The sequence below is a fragment of the Dermacentor variabilis genome, chromosome 10 (genome assembly GCF_050947875.1).
Source record: "Dermacentor variabilis isolate Ectoservices chromosome 10, ASM5094787v1, whole genome shotgun sequence".
In the NCBI taxonomy this organism is placed as follows: Eukaryota; Metazoa; Arthropoda; class Arachnida; order Ixodida; family Ixodidae; genus Dermacentor; species Dermacentor variabilis.
Genome location: NC_134577.1, coordinates 18,449,837 through 18,470,047, shown reverse-complemented (window position 1 = coordinate 18,470,047; position 20,211 = coordinate 18,449,837). Strand labels below are relative to the sequence as shown.

General features: G+C 41.6%; 3 protein-coding genes across 9 annotated transcripts in view; all 3 read right to left on the bottom strand.

Annotated features, from left to right (window-relative positions):
• LOC142560042 (uncharacterized) overlaps nt 1-645 on the bottom strand; it is a 37,318-nt gene extending 36,673 nt beyond the window's left edge. For all 3 annotated transcript variants that reach the window (XM_075671810.1, XM_075671811.1, XM_075671812.1), the window contains exon 1: nt 510-645. In XM_075671810.1, the coding sequence (XP_075527925.1) occupies nt 510-536 (27 nt within the window). In that variant the 5' untranslated portion in view covers nt 537-645. The remainder of the gene's footprint in view (nt 1-509) is intronic.
• Nucleotides 646-2,734: 2,089 nt separating this feature from the next.
• On the bottom strand, nt 2,735-12,258 carry LOC142560043 (ribitol-5-phosphate transferase FKTN-like). Of its 2 annotated transcripts, none has more exons than XM_075671814.1 (8): nt 11,830-12,258; nt 11,075-11,110; nt 10,217-10,402; nt 7,319-7,578; nt 4,946-5,202; nt 3,696-3,829; nt 3,494-3,618; nt 2,735-3,054 (listed from the first exon to the last, which is right to left on the bottom strand). In XM_075671814.1, exons 1-8 carry the CDS (start codon nt 11,923-11,925, stop codon nt 2,826-2,828), a joined length of 1,323 nt encoding a protein of 440 aa, XP_075527929.1. In that variant the 5' UTR covers nt 11,926-12,258; the 3' UTR covers nt 2,735-2,825. The 2 variants fall into 2 exon arrangements, with proteins under 2 accessions (XP_075527929.1, XP_075527928.1); XM_075671813.1 differs by having other exon boundaries at nt 7,319-7,620; nt 11,830-12,257.
• A 3,845-nt stretch (nt 12,259-16,103) lies between these two features.
• The window catches only part of Lap1 (leucine rich repeat containing protein 7 lap1), a 65,614-nt gene continuing 61,506 nt past the window's right edge, over nt 16,104-20,211 (bottom strand). For all 4 annotated transcript variants that reach the window (XM_075671805.1, XM_075671806.1, XM_075671808.1 and 1 more), the window contains one exon: nt 16,104-20,048. The gene's annotated coding sequence lies outside the window, so the exon portion shown is untranslated. The remainder of the gene's footprint in view (nt 20,049-20,211) is intronic.

The following is a 20,211-nucleotide window of genomic DNA, read 5'->3' as shown; positions in this document are numbered from 1 at the left end:
GCGTCGCGCATAGCCAAAAAGCCTCTCCTCTAAACCGACATGCGGCTCGCCCATGCGTGAAGAAACTACGCATAACTGCACACTCGTGGAAACACCGCGACCGCTATGCATGCGCGACCGCTCACCAACGTTGAAGCGTCGCGCTACAGTATTTCCGATGTTGACACATCCTATAGCCGAAAGTCGGCTCGGCCAAACCCATCCAACCTTCTCCGAAGCTCACCCGTCAAGTGCACGGCTGCAGGCGCTGCAGATATTACCGGCGAACGCACCCGTCGGTTCTCCGCACTCTAAGCACACTTATAACAGGATCTGTGAGCAGAAATCGAGGCGAAAACTCATTTTACAACGACAATTAACCCTAATCGAGCGAGCCTCCTCCGTGGGGTAGCTTTGCAGGTAGCAACTACTCCGCCCCCTTTGCAAGAAAACAGCTTGTTAGCGGCTCCGGACCAAGCAGGTGTCTGCGTCCCCACTGCGCCTCGTACCCCAGCTCGCGACGAACTGACCTGTGCAAGTGTGGGGAGGGCAGCCATAGCAGCGACGCCGAGGAAATCGCCGACACCTCCGTAGCGGAGAGAGTGCGATACAACTGCTCGCTCGCTTTCCGCGATTGCCTGCTTCACAGGGTTGCCGGCCGGCGTCTGTTTGCGGGACTAATTTAGCGCAAAGAGCGTAGTTGCTGCAGCAACAGTAATAAATGAACCAGTTTTAGAAATTTGGTTTAAATGTGCACATTTTTCTACCAATCACGTGGCCAGTGCATACACCACAGGCCATCACATACATATGGCGCCTTTTGTGACCCGCACCTAACATTCGCACGTATGTACCCCCATCCAGTAGGCGGGAAATGAGTAATACATGAGTATATCGCCTCACATGAAACAAATTTCATGTGAGGCGATATACTCATGTGGGAGTCATAGAGTTTCTCACTACATTGTTATAGTGAGAAACTCTATGGTGGCAGTAATATATTGCTGCAATTGATGTAGAGGTTTGATTCGACCTCGTAATTCTGCGTTCCCTCTCGTTCTTGCAAACTTGAGTGAACATGCTCATATTTCCTTTAAACGGATATTATGGTGAAAAATAAGTTACCCTTCTATAATAGATAAAACAGCACGCTCTTACCGCGAGATGTGGCTTGGTAAGCCAGAAAAGATCCGAAAACGAAAGACGGGTGGCGACGCCACAGTGAAGTTGCCGCACCAGTTCACTATGACGTCATGGATGTCGAAGGCGTCTGCTCATGCAATCAAGCCCAATTATTTTTTAGAGCGCAGCTTTAGGCGCTTGTTCCTGCAGCTAGTGTTCAGCTAGCTGCAGCTGCAGCTAGCTAATGATGGAAGGCAACGCGGTGCGCAGCGGGCGATGAAAGACGACGATAGCGAGGAGAGCACGAGGAGGCAAGCAGAAGAGGGTGCATCGGAACCATGAGACGGAAATCGGAGGAGGAGGACATGGCGAAAGCGTGAGAAGCGTAGTGCCAGGCATAGTGTTTCTCACTACGGTGAGAAACTCTATGGTGCCAGGCAAGGCAGGCTTTGCGGCGATGATGGCTACGAGATGGCGCCAGCGTAGCATCATTTCAGAGGAAACGGCTGCACACCCGATACTTTTCTGTGAAGGGCTTCACCCTACAGTTCAAAACAACGGGGCGGACTTTTTCAAAGCATTGGGGTTTAGGGACAGTGGAGGAAAAATAGACTTTAAGCAGGTAAAAATAACTAAACTGCGGTTATCTGATTGGTGGCTAAAATCAAGGCAAGAGTAAAATTCACCCTCCCACAAAGTACAAAATATATTATTAGTCATGGCTAGGTGGCGTGTGCCACTGCCCGATTTAAAGGGTTCAGCCTTATCCATTCATTAATTGTCTGTATGGAAACAAAGTGCTGCACGAGTGGAGGTCAGTCTGCAGCGGCTGCTGTGAGTCGTGCCCACACATCACCCATGTGCTGCCTCTCACAATCTCCCGATTAGCGAGGCAGTCGTGCCACACTTTGCTCTGTTTGCAACGTGCTGCACGAGACAGATTGTACGATACGGTGGCAATTTTTTTTTATCAGTCAGTATGGACTGTTGTATTCGACAAAAGCTATCATTGAGTCACGTCAGCCCATATATGAAAACATAAATCGATGATGTCACACAAACATACATCAGCATTAAGGTTTCTGCACGTAATATAAGCAAAAATTTAACTTTTACCTTCATTGTTTCTTCTGATAACCAAACTATTGCTTCGAAATTAAACAGAACAGAATTTGGAATACCAGGTATGGTATTTCTTTTTAGTGCTCCTTCAAACTTGTTAAAAGGGTATTTTACACAAATTAGTTGCCCGTGAAGAAAGTTCTTTACAGATAACAGTGGAGTTCAAAAAAATCTGGCAAAGCCATGGCAGCCAACCTCCATATCATTCTTGTCGCACAAGTTTTTATGTATTCCTTCAAACCATATGCCATTTAGCTGGTCCTTTTATCCAAAATGTAATTTACTTTGCTCAGTGTGACAGCTACAGCAAGCAAGTGCACAAACCAGTAATCCGACAATAAAGCCATGTGCACAAGGGCAAGGCAAAAGAACAACACAGACAATGGCATTATGTACTGGAAGAAGAATCATATACAGATGAATGCACAGTGACACAAAGATGTACGATGGCCAGTTGATAATCTTGCATCATGATTAAGTAAAAAGATAAAACAACAGAGGACATCCGGTGTTCTTGTGTTATGCTGTTGGTAGATTTATTCATGCCCTTTATTGCATTCCTTGCATCTATGAACACAATGCAGCCTGTGACCAATACCAGATCATGACTCTGGCAATGGGAACAACTTGATGACATGTGGCCACTCTTCAACAGGCCAAACACCATTTTCTTCAACGTTAGGGGGGCTTGCTTTCCAATCCCATCTCTTTATGGGCTGGAACCAGTTGGGGCCATAGTTGGCTTCAATGTATTTCTGTGTCTCGCACGGAATTCGTAACTTGATGTCCAAAAATTCAGTCCAGCAAAGCTTGAACTTTGGGAATGTGTACCTAGAAAAATATAAAAACAATTCAGATCGAGGCAAACATATGCATGGATACAACCTTTACATATATATTCAAAGGAAGTTTAAGTTTATGTATTGCATACACTAACATAATTGCAAGTGTTTGAATAAGACCAACAATGATCTTGCTCAGTTCCATTTATGGTCTTAATTATATCATGACAACAACATATGTTATATGTACATACAAAAGGAGCATCTGAAGATGCAAAGCTGCCTGGAAAGTAAATCAGATACAAAGTTAAATTACATGTTGGCTACCAACTTGCTCAGAGCCAAAGGAAGTCACGTCGCTGTTACCAAAAAATAACCAGCTTGTTTCAGATATGTGGAATATTCTGGTCTTAAGGACACAACACAGTGCACAGTATGAAAGATTTTAGCTTGAGCACAAAAAAGATATGTGCAACCAAGCAACTCACTTGAACTTCTTTCCTGTCCTCGCTTGTGTGCCTCCATTCCAGATGTGGTCATCCTCTTCATAGAAGAAGAATATGTCAAGTTTCACATCACGATCTCTGAATGACAACTCATAGCTGTCTTCAACCTAGATGTGTGGAAGGCAGTGTTAGGGCAGTGCCACACATTTGCAGTGGTACAATATCTGATTCAGGTCGGCTGTACCTTTCCAAACAAGTGTGTGAGAGGGATGTCATGGGTTGAGAATGCAGAAATGATCTCAGGCTTGTAGTCTTTGATGAAGACTCCAATGTCAACGTCAGTTGTGTAAGGAATCACATCACACTGCCTGAAGAAGCCTGAAAGGATCAAATTAGTGAATGAAGTCTGTATGACTGTTTGCCTCATAAGAGTGATGCCAGGATCCTGCTTAGTGTATTGAGCACTGACCGGCTTCAATTATACAATTGCAACATGCGCCCTAAAGTATAAAAGCTTATTTATTGAATTGTGGTTAGTTAGCCAATTGCTCATTGTAGTTTGTGAGAAGGAAGAATTGCCATCCATCAAAGGAGACATGAAGCTAAAGGGAAACCTGCACAAGTTTCTCAGAAAGAAAGCTTTGGAGTTGAAAAATTTGTGCTGGTTTAGGAATCGAACATGGGACCAACACTATTCCCAGGCGGTCACTCTACCATCAATGCAAACCAGGATGTTAGTAGATCACAGGGTGAGGCCTAATGAATCAACAGCTCGATCTGCAGCAACACTGAAAATACCAAATCTGTTCCACATAAATCCGTAAAGTAGAGGAATTTTCATGAATATACAAATAGGTAATGTCCAAATACAAGTAAAATACCAATAATGTCTGTTGTGTCATGAAGTTCATACCTTCTCAGGTAAGAGGTGCTAAACACCTGCCTGCCAACATCATGCACCTACTATATCACATGATGGATATAGGCGAGGAGTTAACATATTTAGTATGTGTGATATACGACACACATGCACATACACGCACACGTATGTGTGTGTGTGTGTGTGTATGTGTGTCTGTGATATGTATGGCGAGAAGTTCACCCCACGTATATAATTAAAGAAACGAGTTTAGCCTTTTCCCATCATCCCATCGTCGCCTTAGCAGCTACAGCATAGCCTACATGCTGGAACAATTAGGTTAAAAAAAAACGTAATGATCAACAAGCTACTTTTTCTCCTCATCTTGCTTTTTTACCCCTTTCTGCATTGATAGCTACAGCCTAACTAAGTTTAACTGATCAAGTGAGAATGCTGGCATCATCTCCTACTCGGCAACGTCACAACATCCACCTCTTACAAGTAATCCAGCTAAAGAGGAGGAATAGTGCTGTCTGTGCCACAGCCAATGTGATGCGCCAGAAAAGTAATAATAGATGCCTGTAATATGAGCTACAAGTACAAAAGACACATCATGGCGCTGCATGTGGACGTACCAAGGCAGGTTCCACTGCTGATCCAGAAGGGCACATTGAGCTCACCCAGCAGCTGTTTCACTTTGACAAGAAGGCGATGGACTTTGAGACGGAAAAGTTCAGCTTCGGGAGTCTCATCCCGTCCGTGGATGGCATGAAAGAGTCGGGCACGTGTAGTGTTGCACTCGATGAATGGCTGCTCGCCAACAAATGTGTCAAATTGCGTGGGAGCAAATGAGTGCAAGCCTCCACCTAAATCGCACGGGAGGACTTCCGCTCTAAAGAAATAAAAGTTTGTTGTGTCAGTCTTCAAATAGCATAGGAGACGAAGAAAGCATTCTATGTAGTGAACGACAAATATAACACCAAAGATGGCAGCTACCGATACATAGTTCCACAGACAAAAGTTCTGTAAAGAACCTTCACTTTATGCAAATACGATAATATATCAGGCATGGTGATGAGGCTCAAAAAAGAGAAATTTTGCCCAGATATGCGGCCAGCAAGCAGTTACATGGTTAAAATATATTTGCATTGGACCACCAGCTTGTTTACTGTCACTTCGACTATGTTCAATATGTAGTTTCAAGATGTAGTTTCCATGACAGCATGTCCCACTGGTAGTCATCCAAAAACTATGTTCAAATTATACAAAAATATATTATTCATATTTAATTCAATGCAATTATTATTTAGTTCACGCTCTGTTCTGTTTGAGAAATTGCTACTGGCAAGACAGCTCTGACACCCAAATCACTACTAGTGACACAATCATTTGCTGGAATGGCAGTCCGAGTGGCGGTGGTGTAAACAAATTCGTTTAGGATTGAAAGATTGGCCTCCAGGCCTAGGTTGGTCCCCATCTCCTACATCAGAGAATCCAGGCCAGAGTCCAAGATTTAGGAGAGGAGGCAATTAAAACGAGGAGCACAAACACATGTTTGAAGGATGTCTGAGTCAGATGAGATGAGCCCTCAAGTAAGATGACTTCTTCAGATGTCTTTGGTGGCAGCGCATTTCGAAGACATATGTGCAGCATCGACTGCTTTTTATGCACTGTTTCACTTTGGGCTGTGCAAATAACAGCTGTGTAAATTGGAGAATAAACGTGGTCAACAATAAGGTCACGGTACAACGCGGACAGAAGACAGGGAGACGTTCAAGGACAACAGGACAACCTGTTCAAAAACAAGCGGAACCGAGGCGCGTCTTCTTCGTCCTCACCCAATCTCAGCCACCCACTAGACGGAGTCTGTTATTGCCGCCATCGTCGTTGTCTTCTAAGCAGAATACATGCGTCATTTGTACAAATGACGCGTGTATTCTGGGTGGCTGAGATTGGGTGAGGACGAAGAAGACGCGCCTCGGTTCCGCTTGTTTTTGAACAGGTTGTCCTGTTGTTCTTGAACTGTCTTCTGTCTTCTGTCCGCGTTGTACCCCGCACCTCCACCAGTGTCACGGTACAACGTTGGCACCTGTTGGCAGCGCCAAGTGCACACGCTCAGCACCTAGCTCGTGCTATCCCTATAGAGAGATCATTTTTATTTTCCATTCGAGAGATGGCCAGAGCCTTGAAACAAAATCAAAATCACTGAACTGAATGCAGCAAAATGACTCGCCAACATGCTTGTCGCATTACAATGTGTGCAAATGACACAGCTGGTTTTATAATTTGAAGCAGAAGCAGTGCAGGAGTGCAAGTATTTCTTCCACAATGCGTTTGCGTAAATCTGCTGGTAAGCCAATGTGAAGAGCAGCTGCATTCCTGATATTGTTTTAGCTACGAAGGCTTTAGCGTTCAAAATGGTGCCGGGCATACTATTGCTTATTATTGCAGCTCTCGAGCAGGTCAGTGAAGTTGCATAAAGAACACCTGCACCGTAACAATGCTTCTGCATCAAGTGAAAACAATTGCACCAGCTGACCAGTTTATGTTCTAGACATCTTGGTGAATGGTATCACCCCACTACTGTATCAGGTAGCACGAGCTATGCACTCAACAAAGCACCTGGAATTTACAATAAGAACCTAGGGACAATCTGATGCTACTGTTTCTTCTCAGATTTCGTCTCCCAATTTACAACTGCATAAAGTTATTCAAAGGTGAGTGCATTCCAACAAATGGGCCTTGTTTTTTTAGCAGATTTACTTACTACTACAAAAGCACAGAAAGTTGGTATGTATCTGTAGCTGGAGTCAAAAAATAAACATGGAAAAGAATGTAGACAGGAGGGCAGACAAAAGGACACTTGCAGTGCTTGTCTTTCTCTCTGATCCTTTGTCTACATTCTTTTTTTTTTTTTTGCATTACTGCTTCAAACCAAGCCTACTGCTGTACGAGGAGGTAGCATGAACTCAAAACCTTTTAGTCATTAGTACGTTCAAGATGCTTACTTGTCATATGCACCATCACTTTTGATAAATTGAGGGCTGCTTGCTGATGTGATCAGCCTGTTAAACGAAATGTCAGTCTTGTTGGTATCATCTTCCTCTGCCATGGCAGCAGCGTGCCACCAAAAGTTGCCTGGTCGCTCATGAAAGACGACGACGTGAAGTGCGGTGTTCTGCTTCTGGGAGATGAGGTAGTGAGTTGGGATGAGCACTTCCAGGCCATGGGCAAGAACTTTGGGATTGGGAACACTCAGCTTGGATGTCTGGTAACCGGCATGAGACAGGAAGGACAGGAAGTCATGTTCCTGTCAGGAAATGGGTCAGGCACAGAAGAGAGAAACATCATCGTGTTTCACTTGAGATGGTTGCTAGTGGCAGTAGATGCTCCCAGATGCAGTTTCGCTGGCAGCTCCTTCAATTGCTAGTCTGCCAGAAACTACCACTTGCACCGATTCAAGAACTATCTGATTCATGTTTGATTTGGTGCAATCATTATTTGCTTTGATTTCAAATGTATTAAAAATTGCAATTTATAGCATGAGCATACATTGAAGGAGTCGACAGAAAAATCACTGTATAACAAGTAAAGTTTGTTATAAAAAACACACACAAATAGCAGTACGCTTTAGTGTGCATGTGTGTGTCCTTTTTTTATCCGCTATTTTTCAATGTATTATCATCGACACTGGTTTTTTTTTTCTAATTACAATGTACTAACTCTCCCAGCTAGCAATCGTAACAGTGAGTTTGGAACATTTCCCAAACATCTAAAATGTCGGATTCATGCATACAGATGAAAGCACATGCATGGGTACATGCACACACATACACACACAAAATAGGCAAACGTCATCTAAAATTTTGCAAAAAGGAGATCATCATTGTGTGACCATTCTAGTTATTCATCTTACGAAGGAAGTTCTATAGGTAACTAACGAACTTGAGAAAACATCCTTTAACAAACTTGCTGTATGACTGACTCTTGAAAAATCAACACTTCCTAATTTTTTTTAATAGGAGAGCCAAAGCTTGTCCTTCACCGAATTAAGGGTATTTCCTCTACTGCTGTCTTAACAAGTGCACTGGAAGCTACAAATCTGTATCCACGGGCTGCATCACATATTTCTTTCTTGATGTCAATGCTGGCTTCAGCCAGTTTTGGCTGCAGTGTGCACATCCCAGCCAAATATTTTACAGCCAATTTTTCACTACACACTTTACTTTTTGCTGGGCAACTCTTGTAGCTCAATCAATCCATTTTTTTTTTCATCACTCTGTGCTACTTAGGTGCTTGTTTTTCCCACCAGTCTGCTCTCTTCAGTTGCTGTAATTTATGAGCTGGCGCTAGCTGTTTGAAACATTTGGATGAGGTCAGCTGAGAGCCATTTCTCCCACAGCTGCAATGATTTGTCACCTAAAGGATCACAGGAATGTCAGATTACTACAAAAAAAAAAAAAAAAAAAAAAGCAGGCTGCCTCTTTAGCAGATTACTTGTGCAGAGATGTTACATTTGGCTCAGATGTTTGTGACAGCATGATCTAATGAGCGTCTATTATCACTTTATGTGTTAATGAGCTGTTGGAAAGTACTGCATTATATAAAAACACAGTGGACATAATGTAAACTTCATAGTAATAATGAAGAGCTTAGATGCATTATTAAATAAATAAAGAACACTAAAGGCATAGCGCACTAGTGGATCCTAAGAACTTCCCTCCTCCACCCTTGGTTCTTTCTTTGCTTTGATGAGAGCCTCCCCCCCCCCTCCCCAAGGCTACTCTGGATCCACCTCTGAAGTATATTAGGACTACAAAATGTTCATATGTGGGCTTCTTAGTATTAAAGGGGTACAGACATGATATTTTTGACTATTAATTCTTTTGTGTTAAATGAAGATCCTTGAGCTCTAAACCCTAGAAAATATGGTGACAAGCCTCACAGCACTGTGAATAATTTAACAGCTTTTCTACAGCCAGTTTCAGTTTCATTTCTCAGGAGGATATTGTGTTGTCACATCATGACACAGTATGTGATCAAGTGGGTGAAGGACATTGTAATATTTCAACCTCACTCCGGCTCGCTCGGCCATCCGCTAAGCTGCTACATCGGCCTTCACAATGAGAAGCAGCATATTAGGCGACCAAGCAAATGTCAAAATGTCACAATGCCCTGCTCCCACATATTGTGCCATGATGTCCCAACACAGTATCCTCCTGGAAACAAAACCAAAACTGGCTGTAGAAAAGCTGTTATATTAAATTAATAACAGTCCTCAAGGCATGTCACTATTTTTCTAAGGGTTAAGAAGTCTAGGACGTTCATTTAACGCAAGAAATGAGTAGTTGAAAAATCATGTTGTGCTCTTTCAAGAAAAGACTACATATAAAAAAAACGAAAACAAAAAACAGAATCAAATCTACGCAGTAAAGTGATATCTAATATGCAAGTTATCACTTAAGAGCTTTAAATGAACTGTTGGTTATTTACACACGCATATACATGCGTACACACCATTACAAAAGAAAAGAATCTCAATGCAGTATTGTATTTGTGCAAAATATCTCACTGTATTTGTGCAAAATCGGATGAAAACATGGAGTATAAGTGTAACCCAGAATAATGGCAAGCTGCCTTGGGCGGGTAATTTGATGAGGATGGTATTCTAGTAGCACATTCAGATCTGCTGAGTTTGCATGCCAATGACTAAGAATACAAACTCCATCAAACGTGTAAGTCATTCACTCTAGCTCTGGACAAGGAAAACGATGGCAGGGGCAATTTTATTATGAAAGTGTTGTACTGAAAAGGTTCACAGAAGTTTACAGACTTCAGATGTTTCAGCAACTAGTCCACCATCTAAGGCTCAAACTATTCTAAGGCAGAGGTAAAACATGGCTAACCTTTTGAGCAGCAAACTGTCCCAGTGAGCCAAACTGCACAAAGGCATGGCCTCGGGGAAGATCAAAGCAAGAGGGCCGTTCAACCGGGATTGTCTTGTCTGCGAGACATTGCAGAATGCTTGCATCCAAGATAAAAAGTGGGAAGCTGGTCTGAGCTGCTGCATTTGCCACATCTCTGATCAGGCTCTGAAAAAGATGCCTCAGAAGCTGTTAGGCGTGTTTTCATAGGTGTGCTAGAAAACAGCAAAAATTGTATTACTTTTGTATGAGCTTGTATGAAACAAGCACCAATACTTATAACAAGGGAGCAAGAACAGTGCATACACATACTGTCACTCATGGTGGCCTAGCTTGCTTAACTAAACTCATTAACTGTTCCCATTTCACAGCGACTAAAAAAAAGAAAAGGAGATGTATGCTACCAAGTGGTGATGTAGTGTGCATTAACTGATGATGAGACGTTTCATGCATGATGATGACATGTTTATTCGGGGGGAAAAAAACACAAAGAGGCAAAAGGAAGGCATAATACTCCTGACTACGGCCTCTGCTTCGCTGGAGCAGCAGAGGTTGCAGTTTTCAAAAACAAAAGAAACACAGGTATCAGAGGTAAGGCAACACTTCCTCAGACTTATCATCAGTTTACAATAAGAACAATTAAATACATAAGTATTATAACTAATACAACACTGGAAAAACATCCTGTTGCAAACATGAGTTATTAGTGATAAGATATAAATTGTAGAATATTACATCAATAACATCGCTAATAACATCAAACATTCGAAAACTCTGTATCATTGTGAAATGCCATGCCGGTTGTTAACAATGTTAAGGTACGACATTGCAGTAGCTTACCCATGTTGGGCTAAAATGCTGAACAGAGTCTCTTTCCTGCAAAATAAAAATCGCATGTTTTACTAAAAACATCTTGAAAAGCACATGACGAAAAACGAACACTGCAAATAAACACAGCATGCTAACAATTTGCTGAACAATCGAATTTGAATAGTAATTAGTACAAGGAAAACAATACGGCTGACACCAGTAAACTTCTGAAATGTCATCGTATACATCGCTATAGTGTCACTAAAGGGCGCGAGTAGATGCTTAAAAATGCAAGCAGGAATAAACTCTTCAAACTATTAATTGTATCTATGTTTTGCATTGGTTAGCATAAATCCTGGTTAGCATGTACTGGTTTTTGCTAATTAAACAAAACTTTTCATTGTTTATAGAATGTAAACAAGGCCGGATACAATAGAATTGAATTAAATGAAATGATCCCTATAAAATTTGCATTGAGAGATAATGAAACACTACCTCGATAACATCGCATCGTATATAGATTATAACTGCTGCTTTTAGGATACATATTAGATAAAGTGCTTGCTTAACGCCTTAAACTGCTTCAGAACGGAGCAAAAATGAGCACATGAGCGTCAGTTTCGATAATATTCACTTACGTATGAAGGTTTGCATGTGAAAAAGATTAAAAACTCCTTCTACTAATGCAGTTCATTAATACGTGTTCTCGCTAATCCAAGTTAAGTAACGCAGTTCAGTTCGTCAAGCGACATTGCAAAGTTGTAATTATAGTCAGAAACGGTTACCTGCTTAAAAATATACTGAAGGACAACAGACTGAACAGCGAGGAGGACGGCACCACATCCAAGCAAACAGATGAGTCTGATCGCATTTCTTCTCATTCAATATTTTGCAGGACGACAGAGGCGTCAATCGGGCTTCGGTGTGCACGATCCTTAGACTAAGCAAAGTGCCGAAGGCAGACGAACGAAAGCTGCTTTGGATAAAGCACAATATCACTAGAGTGACTACTCGCTAACTGTTGAGAAATTCGCTTTTAGCGCTCAAATTTCTGCAAAATCATGGCATGAATATGCGTGCGTGCTCATACGCTCTCCGATAAGCATTACCATAGAATAAAGAACTACAACTTTACTTTAGCATTACTTCCAGCTATAGTACTATACTTCCAGCCGCTTCCAGCGATTTTTTTTTTTTTTCAGCTTTCGGATTGGTATGGATTGCCTCTGGATTGTGTCGGAATAAATCAGATTGAACTCAAATACAGAAACCAGAATTTCATGCCTCTGATCTTTGCGGTGTTTTGCTGCTGCTGCTTCTTGCGTTTTGATCTGTATTTTACACGCAAAGATTCATGGTTATTCAATCCACGAGGTAGCTAATTCGATCCACCTCACAGGAAGCACCGGTACGTACAGTACCGCCTATTCCACATCCGTACCGTTACTAAACCAAGCTCTGTCCATCTGCCTACCCGTGGTTACCCGTGATTACCTTTACTAGACAAAGCGGTTGCTTTCTTTTCTTTTAATAAAAAGCATTGAGGTCTTTTCCACATCTATCTGCAAAATATATCAAAACTGCCGCTGCTGCACCCGATTCAGCATAACAAGCAAAGCATTCGACACAGCATCGATCGCCTACCGAACGAAACAAAGTAATGAAATAGAACACAAAATCAACAAAATTCCGTAGTGTGCACATGGACAGGTGGTTATGCCTTATCGTTCGTTGATCGCACCAGGTCACATGTCCAATATAAACGGTTGTTCTTTCCTCTTCCACGCACATTTCACCTGGTGACCGAAGCGAGAAACACACGGGCTGTCGGCAGTCCCGTGTGGCAAAAGCTTTAGATCCGTCTCAAACTGCATAGCGCACAGTCTAGGGCCGGCATTATATACGCACGTTCTCATCCGGACTGAAGGGCTGCAGCTGCAAACTGCAGGTGAACGCCTGCATTTTCAACTCTAAGTTGCTTCCATATCGAATAAATTAACGTCACTAATCTGTATCCGGATGCGCCCTCGCGACTGGACACCGAGAGCTTGAGTTCAGGAGCGCGCCACACAGTAGCTGGGATATGGTGGAAGGTTCCTCTTGTAATTTAATGCGTTGCCAGCTCCTATTCTTATGACATTATTTCAACACCAGTCTCCGGTGATCCACCCGCCAAAGCAGCTCGGCTTCCCCACTAGCAGTCGTTTGATGCGACGAAGCCAGCTTACGGGCTTAACGTCTCCCCTATTTTGCTCTGGAAGCAAGTTTTATAACTTTGTGCGTCCGAAAGATACCAGAAATTAGAAGATATGGAAGATTTAGAGTGCAGTTTATTACAGTATATCGAAACCCTCTGTCGCAAACTCTGTCGCATTGGCAGCAGCTTACGTTACTCTTCCAAATTCACACCTGTGTGGGAACAATGGCTGCAAATTATTCGGAGATGCATGCTGTGGACTAGGATGTTTGTTTTCCTTTTCTTACGGTATATATATATATATATATATATATATAAACACACACACACTTGTAGGTTGAGGACGCATATGGAAGAAAAAAAAAAAAAAACAGATGCTTTATTTCCTTTGTCCGTGTGTCCTCAACCTACATGTCTGTTCTACTGGATCTCGGCAGACTCTATATATATATATATATATATATATATATATATATATATATATATATATATATATATATATATATAGTATTACTTTATTAATTACTTTTAATTCGAGAACTTTTTCATTATTGCTTGAATCACAAACATATCAATTACAAAGTTGTAGGGCACTTCAAGTAACCTCCAAATCAAGCATTTGTTTAGTGCTCAGCTTTGCCTCGTTGGTTTTTCCGAGAAAAACGAAAGCGCGCGAAACATCCAAAATACGAGATACGCTCTCGCGCGCCGCTACTCAAGCGCTCCCAAGCGAATAGCCACGGATACACATCTTTACTAGCGGCGGCAGCTCGATACAGGGCTTCACGCTATGCGATGGTCGCGGCATCAAGAGAATACGCTGCTGACGCATTGATAAGCGTAGCGGAGCCTTGTACGATGCGGCGAATGCACAATGGTTGCTTGTAGGAGCTTGAGTAGCGGCGTGCGAGTGCGCATATCTATTTCATATTTCGCGGGCTTTTGTTTTTTTTCTGGGAAAAAACAACCAGGACCACTTCAGCAGGAAATAAATGCTTGATTCGGCGGTTATTTAAGGCGCCCTACAACATTGTAATTAATATGTTTGCGATTCAAGCAATAATTAGAATTTAGCTAATTAAAAGCAATTAACTGATTAACACTTCGCAAAAAAAAAAAATACTGGCTTTAAGTAAATGCGACTGCCGCTACTATGCAGTCGGTACGATTTCTCTAGAGCTCTTGGGTATATTTAAAATATTGGTCCAAGTTGACTAGGACACCCTGTATATTCTTGTAGTTTCCGCTATGCAAAAATGATCGAGTAGCTGTCACCATTGAAGGGAGACTACATACGTTTTTTTTTTTTTAATTTTCATTTCACGACCCGCCGTGGTTCTTAGTGGCTATGGTGTTGGGCTTCTAAACACGAGGTCACGGGATCGAATCCCGGCCACGGCGGCCGCATTTCAATGGGGCCGAGAACACCCGTGTACTTTGATTTAGGTTCACATTAAAGAACCCCAGGTGGTCTAAATTTCCGAAGTCCCCCACTACGGCGTGCCTCATAACCAGATTGTGGTTTTGGCACATAAAACCCCATAATTTAATTTTTCATTTAAAAAAAAGAAATAAAAAAACTTCCATACGCCAGCTAAGGCATATGCAAGTAGACCTACATGCTTTAGGTTCCAACATGAAGGCATAGTCTCGGCATATCAAAACGCGTCGACATTTGCGAAATTTCAGGTAAAATTTATGATGCTAAGTCTACATAAATCATGCAATCAGAGTTGGCACTGATTCTTCATATTAGTTTTATTTCTGATTTGTATAGTATTGCAGGTAGACCAACTTCTGCAGGAATGATCAGCATATCATGGAAGAGATTAAACTAATGTCATTCTCTCTTTACTACACATCATAGCCATGTTGGTCTTTACAATGTATGTGCAACAGTGCACGTGATAGAGCAACCGATGCACAAAATTCTCCAAAATTTCCGCCGCAACACAGCTCAAACATACAGATACCACGAGTTCATGCACCCGATCATAAGGAGGGGCTCATGTTTTTTATTATCCAAAACTGATAAATGCAGCATGGACGTGGTCGATCAGCATTTTTTTCAGCGCTGCATAGCAGGCAGCACAGAATGCTTATACCGAAAAGCATAATTCAGCTAATCCCGACCAAAGAACTTAATGCGCACAAGGTCTTCGCAATTTGGGTTCTAAGATTGCTCACTTTAATGTCCCTCCAAACAGTGCTTAGTCTCCCTTTGCTCGACAGGGGCTGCCACACATACATGTGCTGCTATGTAAGTGTGCACATAATGCATGTCTGTATGCATATATGTATGTATTGCTATAATGTGTATTGCTCAGCACTGGATGCATCGGCCGATGCGTCTGTGTCGTGCGAAATCTTGTGAAAGTGATCACATCTCCAAAAATTGATCACTTGAATATACTGTCTCAGGATAACACATCCTCACACCGTGATACTGTAGCATTGGGTGCCATTCAATCCTGCATCTTTTTTAATGCTTCAGCGCCTTCTGTACTGACCACATCTTGCACCATGGGACTTTCACCGTTTCCCGAAGATGAAAAAGAAACTCTGGTGTCCACATCATTGATGTTAGGACTTGCTTTCAGGAAGAATAACTTTCCGATTTTCTTTTTCCTGCAGGGATGAAAGAGAATAGTTTGGTCAAGAGCATGGACATTCGATGGGACTACGTTGAAATGTAACAAATATTTAGTTGCAGGAGTTGATTACTTCTGGTTAAGACCACATACTTTCCGGATTGCCCTCATAGGCGATGTTACTAAAGGGAATTCATGACAGTCTGTGAAGCACCAAATTTTGTCATGACCCCATTTCAGAAGCTGAGACAAAAGTACTTCAAGCACCAGCTCACAAACCACCAATTTATTTGCTGTTGTAACTCGTTATTGAGAGAGTACACATTGCAACATGTACAATCAGGTCAAAATATACAAGTGCCAGTGGTAATTAAATCACACACCAGATAGAGAATAACAAATAAACAAAGTCAACAAGGGGGCAAAAAAACAACAAAGTGAGCATCAACACAATCTTGAGTGAGTGTAAGCATTTGTGTGTGCACTAATGCACTATGTACAAACATTATAATTACAAACAAGTGATTCCAATATGGGATTCCATTGAAGTTAGTGTGAGAGTGATGCCATAATAAACGCGCATCCTACCTAAGTCATTCAACGAGGTGTGTATAAGAAACACTATGAACATGAACACGGTGTTTGAACTTCGAAAGCCTGAATTCAACCAGGGTCAACGTTCATACAGCTGTGATGCTGGCAGAACAAGGAACAGCACACAGCAAGTTAGAACACTGCCCAACTAACCTGGCAACATCTACTGTAGTGTACACGGATCGAGGCACACACCGGAGCTCGTTTTGTTCACTGCAGCTATAGAAACACCTAATTATTAAAAATACGCTTCTACTTCATGTGACAGGAAGTGAAACCTGTACAAACGTTTTGTTCGCATAACACGCAGCCTTGGCTCCAAAGATCTTAATTCTTTGGAAAGCTGCCAGCACTAAGTTGACCTTAAGTAAAGCTTAAGGCAGCACTGTCGTAAAGAGCCAAGTGATGACACAACCTCTGCTAGTTCGTATGAATACGCGGAGCTTTGCTTGCTTGCCTTGCAACTAGAAAAGGTGAAACGAAAACATGAGCCAGCAGCTCGGGTGTTACATTCCTTATCAAATAACACTCTCGATAAATGCATGTCTAATATATGCTCTCTAAGCTCTTTGATACTGTGCTTTTAAACTAAGCTCTTCAAGCAACACGACAATTTAGTTGCACGCCAGAAATCAAGGCGTGTCTGTGCACTCCTCTAGTGAGTCATGTCTGGCGAATAAGGCAATGTCACACAAGCATTTCCCTTCGAGTTTCTCTCTCACCCGGACTTTCATCCACCCGTAAACGACTGAGCAAATTCAAGGCGGAGACCTCTCCAGTGGTATTTTGTATCACAAACACTTGCATGACAGGCCTTCCATATGATATGTTCACTGACGTTTGCATGTCAGGGTGCCAACCACACACACTGAGCTAAAGCTATGAGTCTGTCGTTGAAGTTGAGCTTTGAGGTCACAGTAATGCACAGCAACTGGAACATTGCAATGTCCTGAAGAAGGGTTCATCAATGGCTAATGCTTTGACTGCATCAGATGTATGCGTAACAGAAACATTACACCACTGCAACATGCAACAACACATTTTGACGAGCAAAAAGCTTTGCGAAATGTTCCTATAATGCAAGTTTCTAACAATACACATATACAGCAAACATATGAGTGCAACTTCAGCAATGAGTAGGTTTCGTACGGCCTATAGCTTTAACAGACTCTAAACATGCCAGCAAATTGTTCTATATATGCAGCAGCAGCGCTAATGCATATATTTTGCTGCATTTGTGAAACATTATTATAATTTCGCCAGAGTATAAACCACCATCTTTTTCAATTTTCTTGAGTACAGTTGGACCAATAACGACCCCATGACAAGCGACCAGCCCCTGCTATGCAAAAAACGCTAATCAGAAGCTTAAACTGTCCACTAAAACATAGTTAACAGCAAAATGGGAAAAACAAGACAAAAGCAGATAAATAACTCGACCTTTTAGATTATCTCGTGCACACTTGAGCATGTTACAAGCCACAGGCTTAATTACAGCTTGCTCTTGTTGAATCGCCGTGATAAGTGCTCACTCCTTGTGTTCACTGTAGCCATGAGTATTTTAAAGGTTGAAATAAATAATATATAAATAATACACATTCAAAAGGAAATCAGAAAATAAAGAAGCTGTTTCTCAATTTAGCATAAACAAACAAAGAAAGAAAGAAACAAACAAACAAAATAAAGCATTCCAGGGATGCGGATAAATGAAGGCTGTTGAGTACCAAGTGCAAATGAAAATAAATTTCACCTGGCTTTGAAACCTTCCATTTTGCTTGGCATTGAACAAAAACACGAAGTAGTGTAAAATGAAGTGGCATGACACAGCTCAAATTGTTACATAATGCAAGTATGCTATACCGTCTTATGTACAGGTTGCATGACGACAAAAGAGTGCTAACAAATGTTGCTAATGCCATCAAAGAGTACAAGGAAGTAAATGCCAAAAACTTCCCAAATCAGCAGGAAACTTGGGTGTGTGACTGGGAGACTTGCAAAAAATGACTCTCACTTGATATCCAAAGCTATCTAGACAGAACAATTGCACAATGGCTACAGACAGAGCGTTCAAGTTTCCTGTGAGCATACAATACAGCTTACTGCACAAGTGATCTATTGCATCAGAATATGAGTTTTGGTAACAATGAAAACAGGAGAGCATATCATTTACTGCATTGCTCTAGTAATAAACATGCATTGCATCAATATGTAAGCACAAATTGCATGGATTTTTTGGGGGTCTTTACCAGGGTGACCAGACAAATTAGGGCTAATCGGAACTACCTCTGGTTCACCTCCTTGCCTTTCTATGCATCATTTCTCTCTCTCTCTCTTAGAGCTAACAAGTGGATAGCCCCTTCAAAACAAGCCAAAATAAGTGGCATGGCTTGTTCAAAAGCAGCCTAGACCATGTGGAATATTTTAGTGAGGGAATCTGTTTAAACTGCACCTTGTTTCAATTAGAAATATAAAATTTTTAAATCATGTTTTATTACATGGTATGGGAAAAGGATTACTTTGTTACGAACTGTAAGGAAGAATGGCAAGAAACTATCTATCATCATTGATCACAACTCTATCTTACACTAAAGTTTTGGGCTGTCCTTTCCCGATGAGAGTCGTAGATTTGACTGTGTGAAAGACTCCTAGCCAAATGCAAAAATATACATTAAATAGACCAATTTTGGGTGCACAAGAGCTTGCCTGCTGACAAGCCCAAAAAGATGCGACAAAAACAAAACAACCGGCCCAGATTTGCTTGTAATAAACTGAACTGGTCACCCTGCTCTATCCCATTGTGTGACAAGATTCAGAGATGTAAGCATGGCTTTAAAACATAAATCCCCAGTGACCATTCTGAGCCATTCAGCTGTATCTTAAGTCTGATGCACTTCTGTAACAAGTTAAGGAAAAGATAACTGCCCCAGAGAAGAATGTGTACCCAAACTTTTACAAGCAGTGTTCAACACACAAGCTAACTAGAGGCAACACGAACTTAAAGAAACCCTTAAACATCATTTTAAGAGAGAAAGGAAAGAAAGAAGGAAAAGGTGGTAAAGCATGTTTGTGAGCAGCAACCTTGCTCCTCTCTAAGAACAGGCCATGTCCAGAGATATGCCACGTCAGCACAACCAAGCACTCATACATTTAAAGTTCATGCGACAACACTACAATCTTTGTCTTTCTCTCGTGAGCTTGTTTTAAGGGTCCTTTACATAAATAGCGCTCAACAACCCAGTCCCGGAATGCAGCAGTCTTGCACAAAATGCATTTTCCAAACTGTACGAACGCCGGTCAGGTACGTCGTGGACAAATGTCAAAGAAAGCACCTCCATCATGACGGCACATGGCATGTCACGCTGTGCACCACCTCACAACAGTATGCCACTTTCCATGAACGCACAGCAGATGCCAGCAGCTTTTGCAAATGTTCTTGAATGTTTGAAATAGAAGTAGAATCCACGTGAGATGGTGAGGGAAAAAAAGGGGGGCAAAAGTTGCATTTGTTCATTGTTGAGCTTGTGCCAGCAGGTTTTCATGTACAAATGTTGCCACTGTTCAGTAGTGATTCCAGAATGTTCTGATGAAGAGTCAAAGTGATGACCACTGCATGGGGGCATTCCTGTGTGACAAGGTGCATCAAACACATACATGTAAAACATATTGTGCATACCAGAAATATATATATATATATATATATATATATATATATATATATATATATATATATATATATATCATTAATGAATGTTCAATGTTATTGAACATTGTCAGCATTCGCAAAT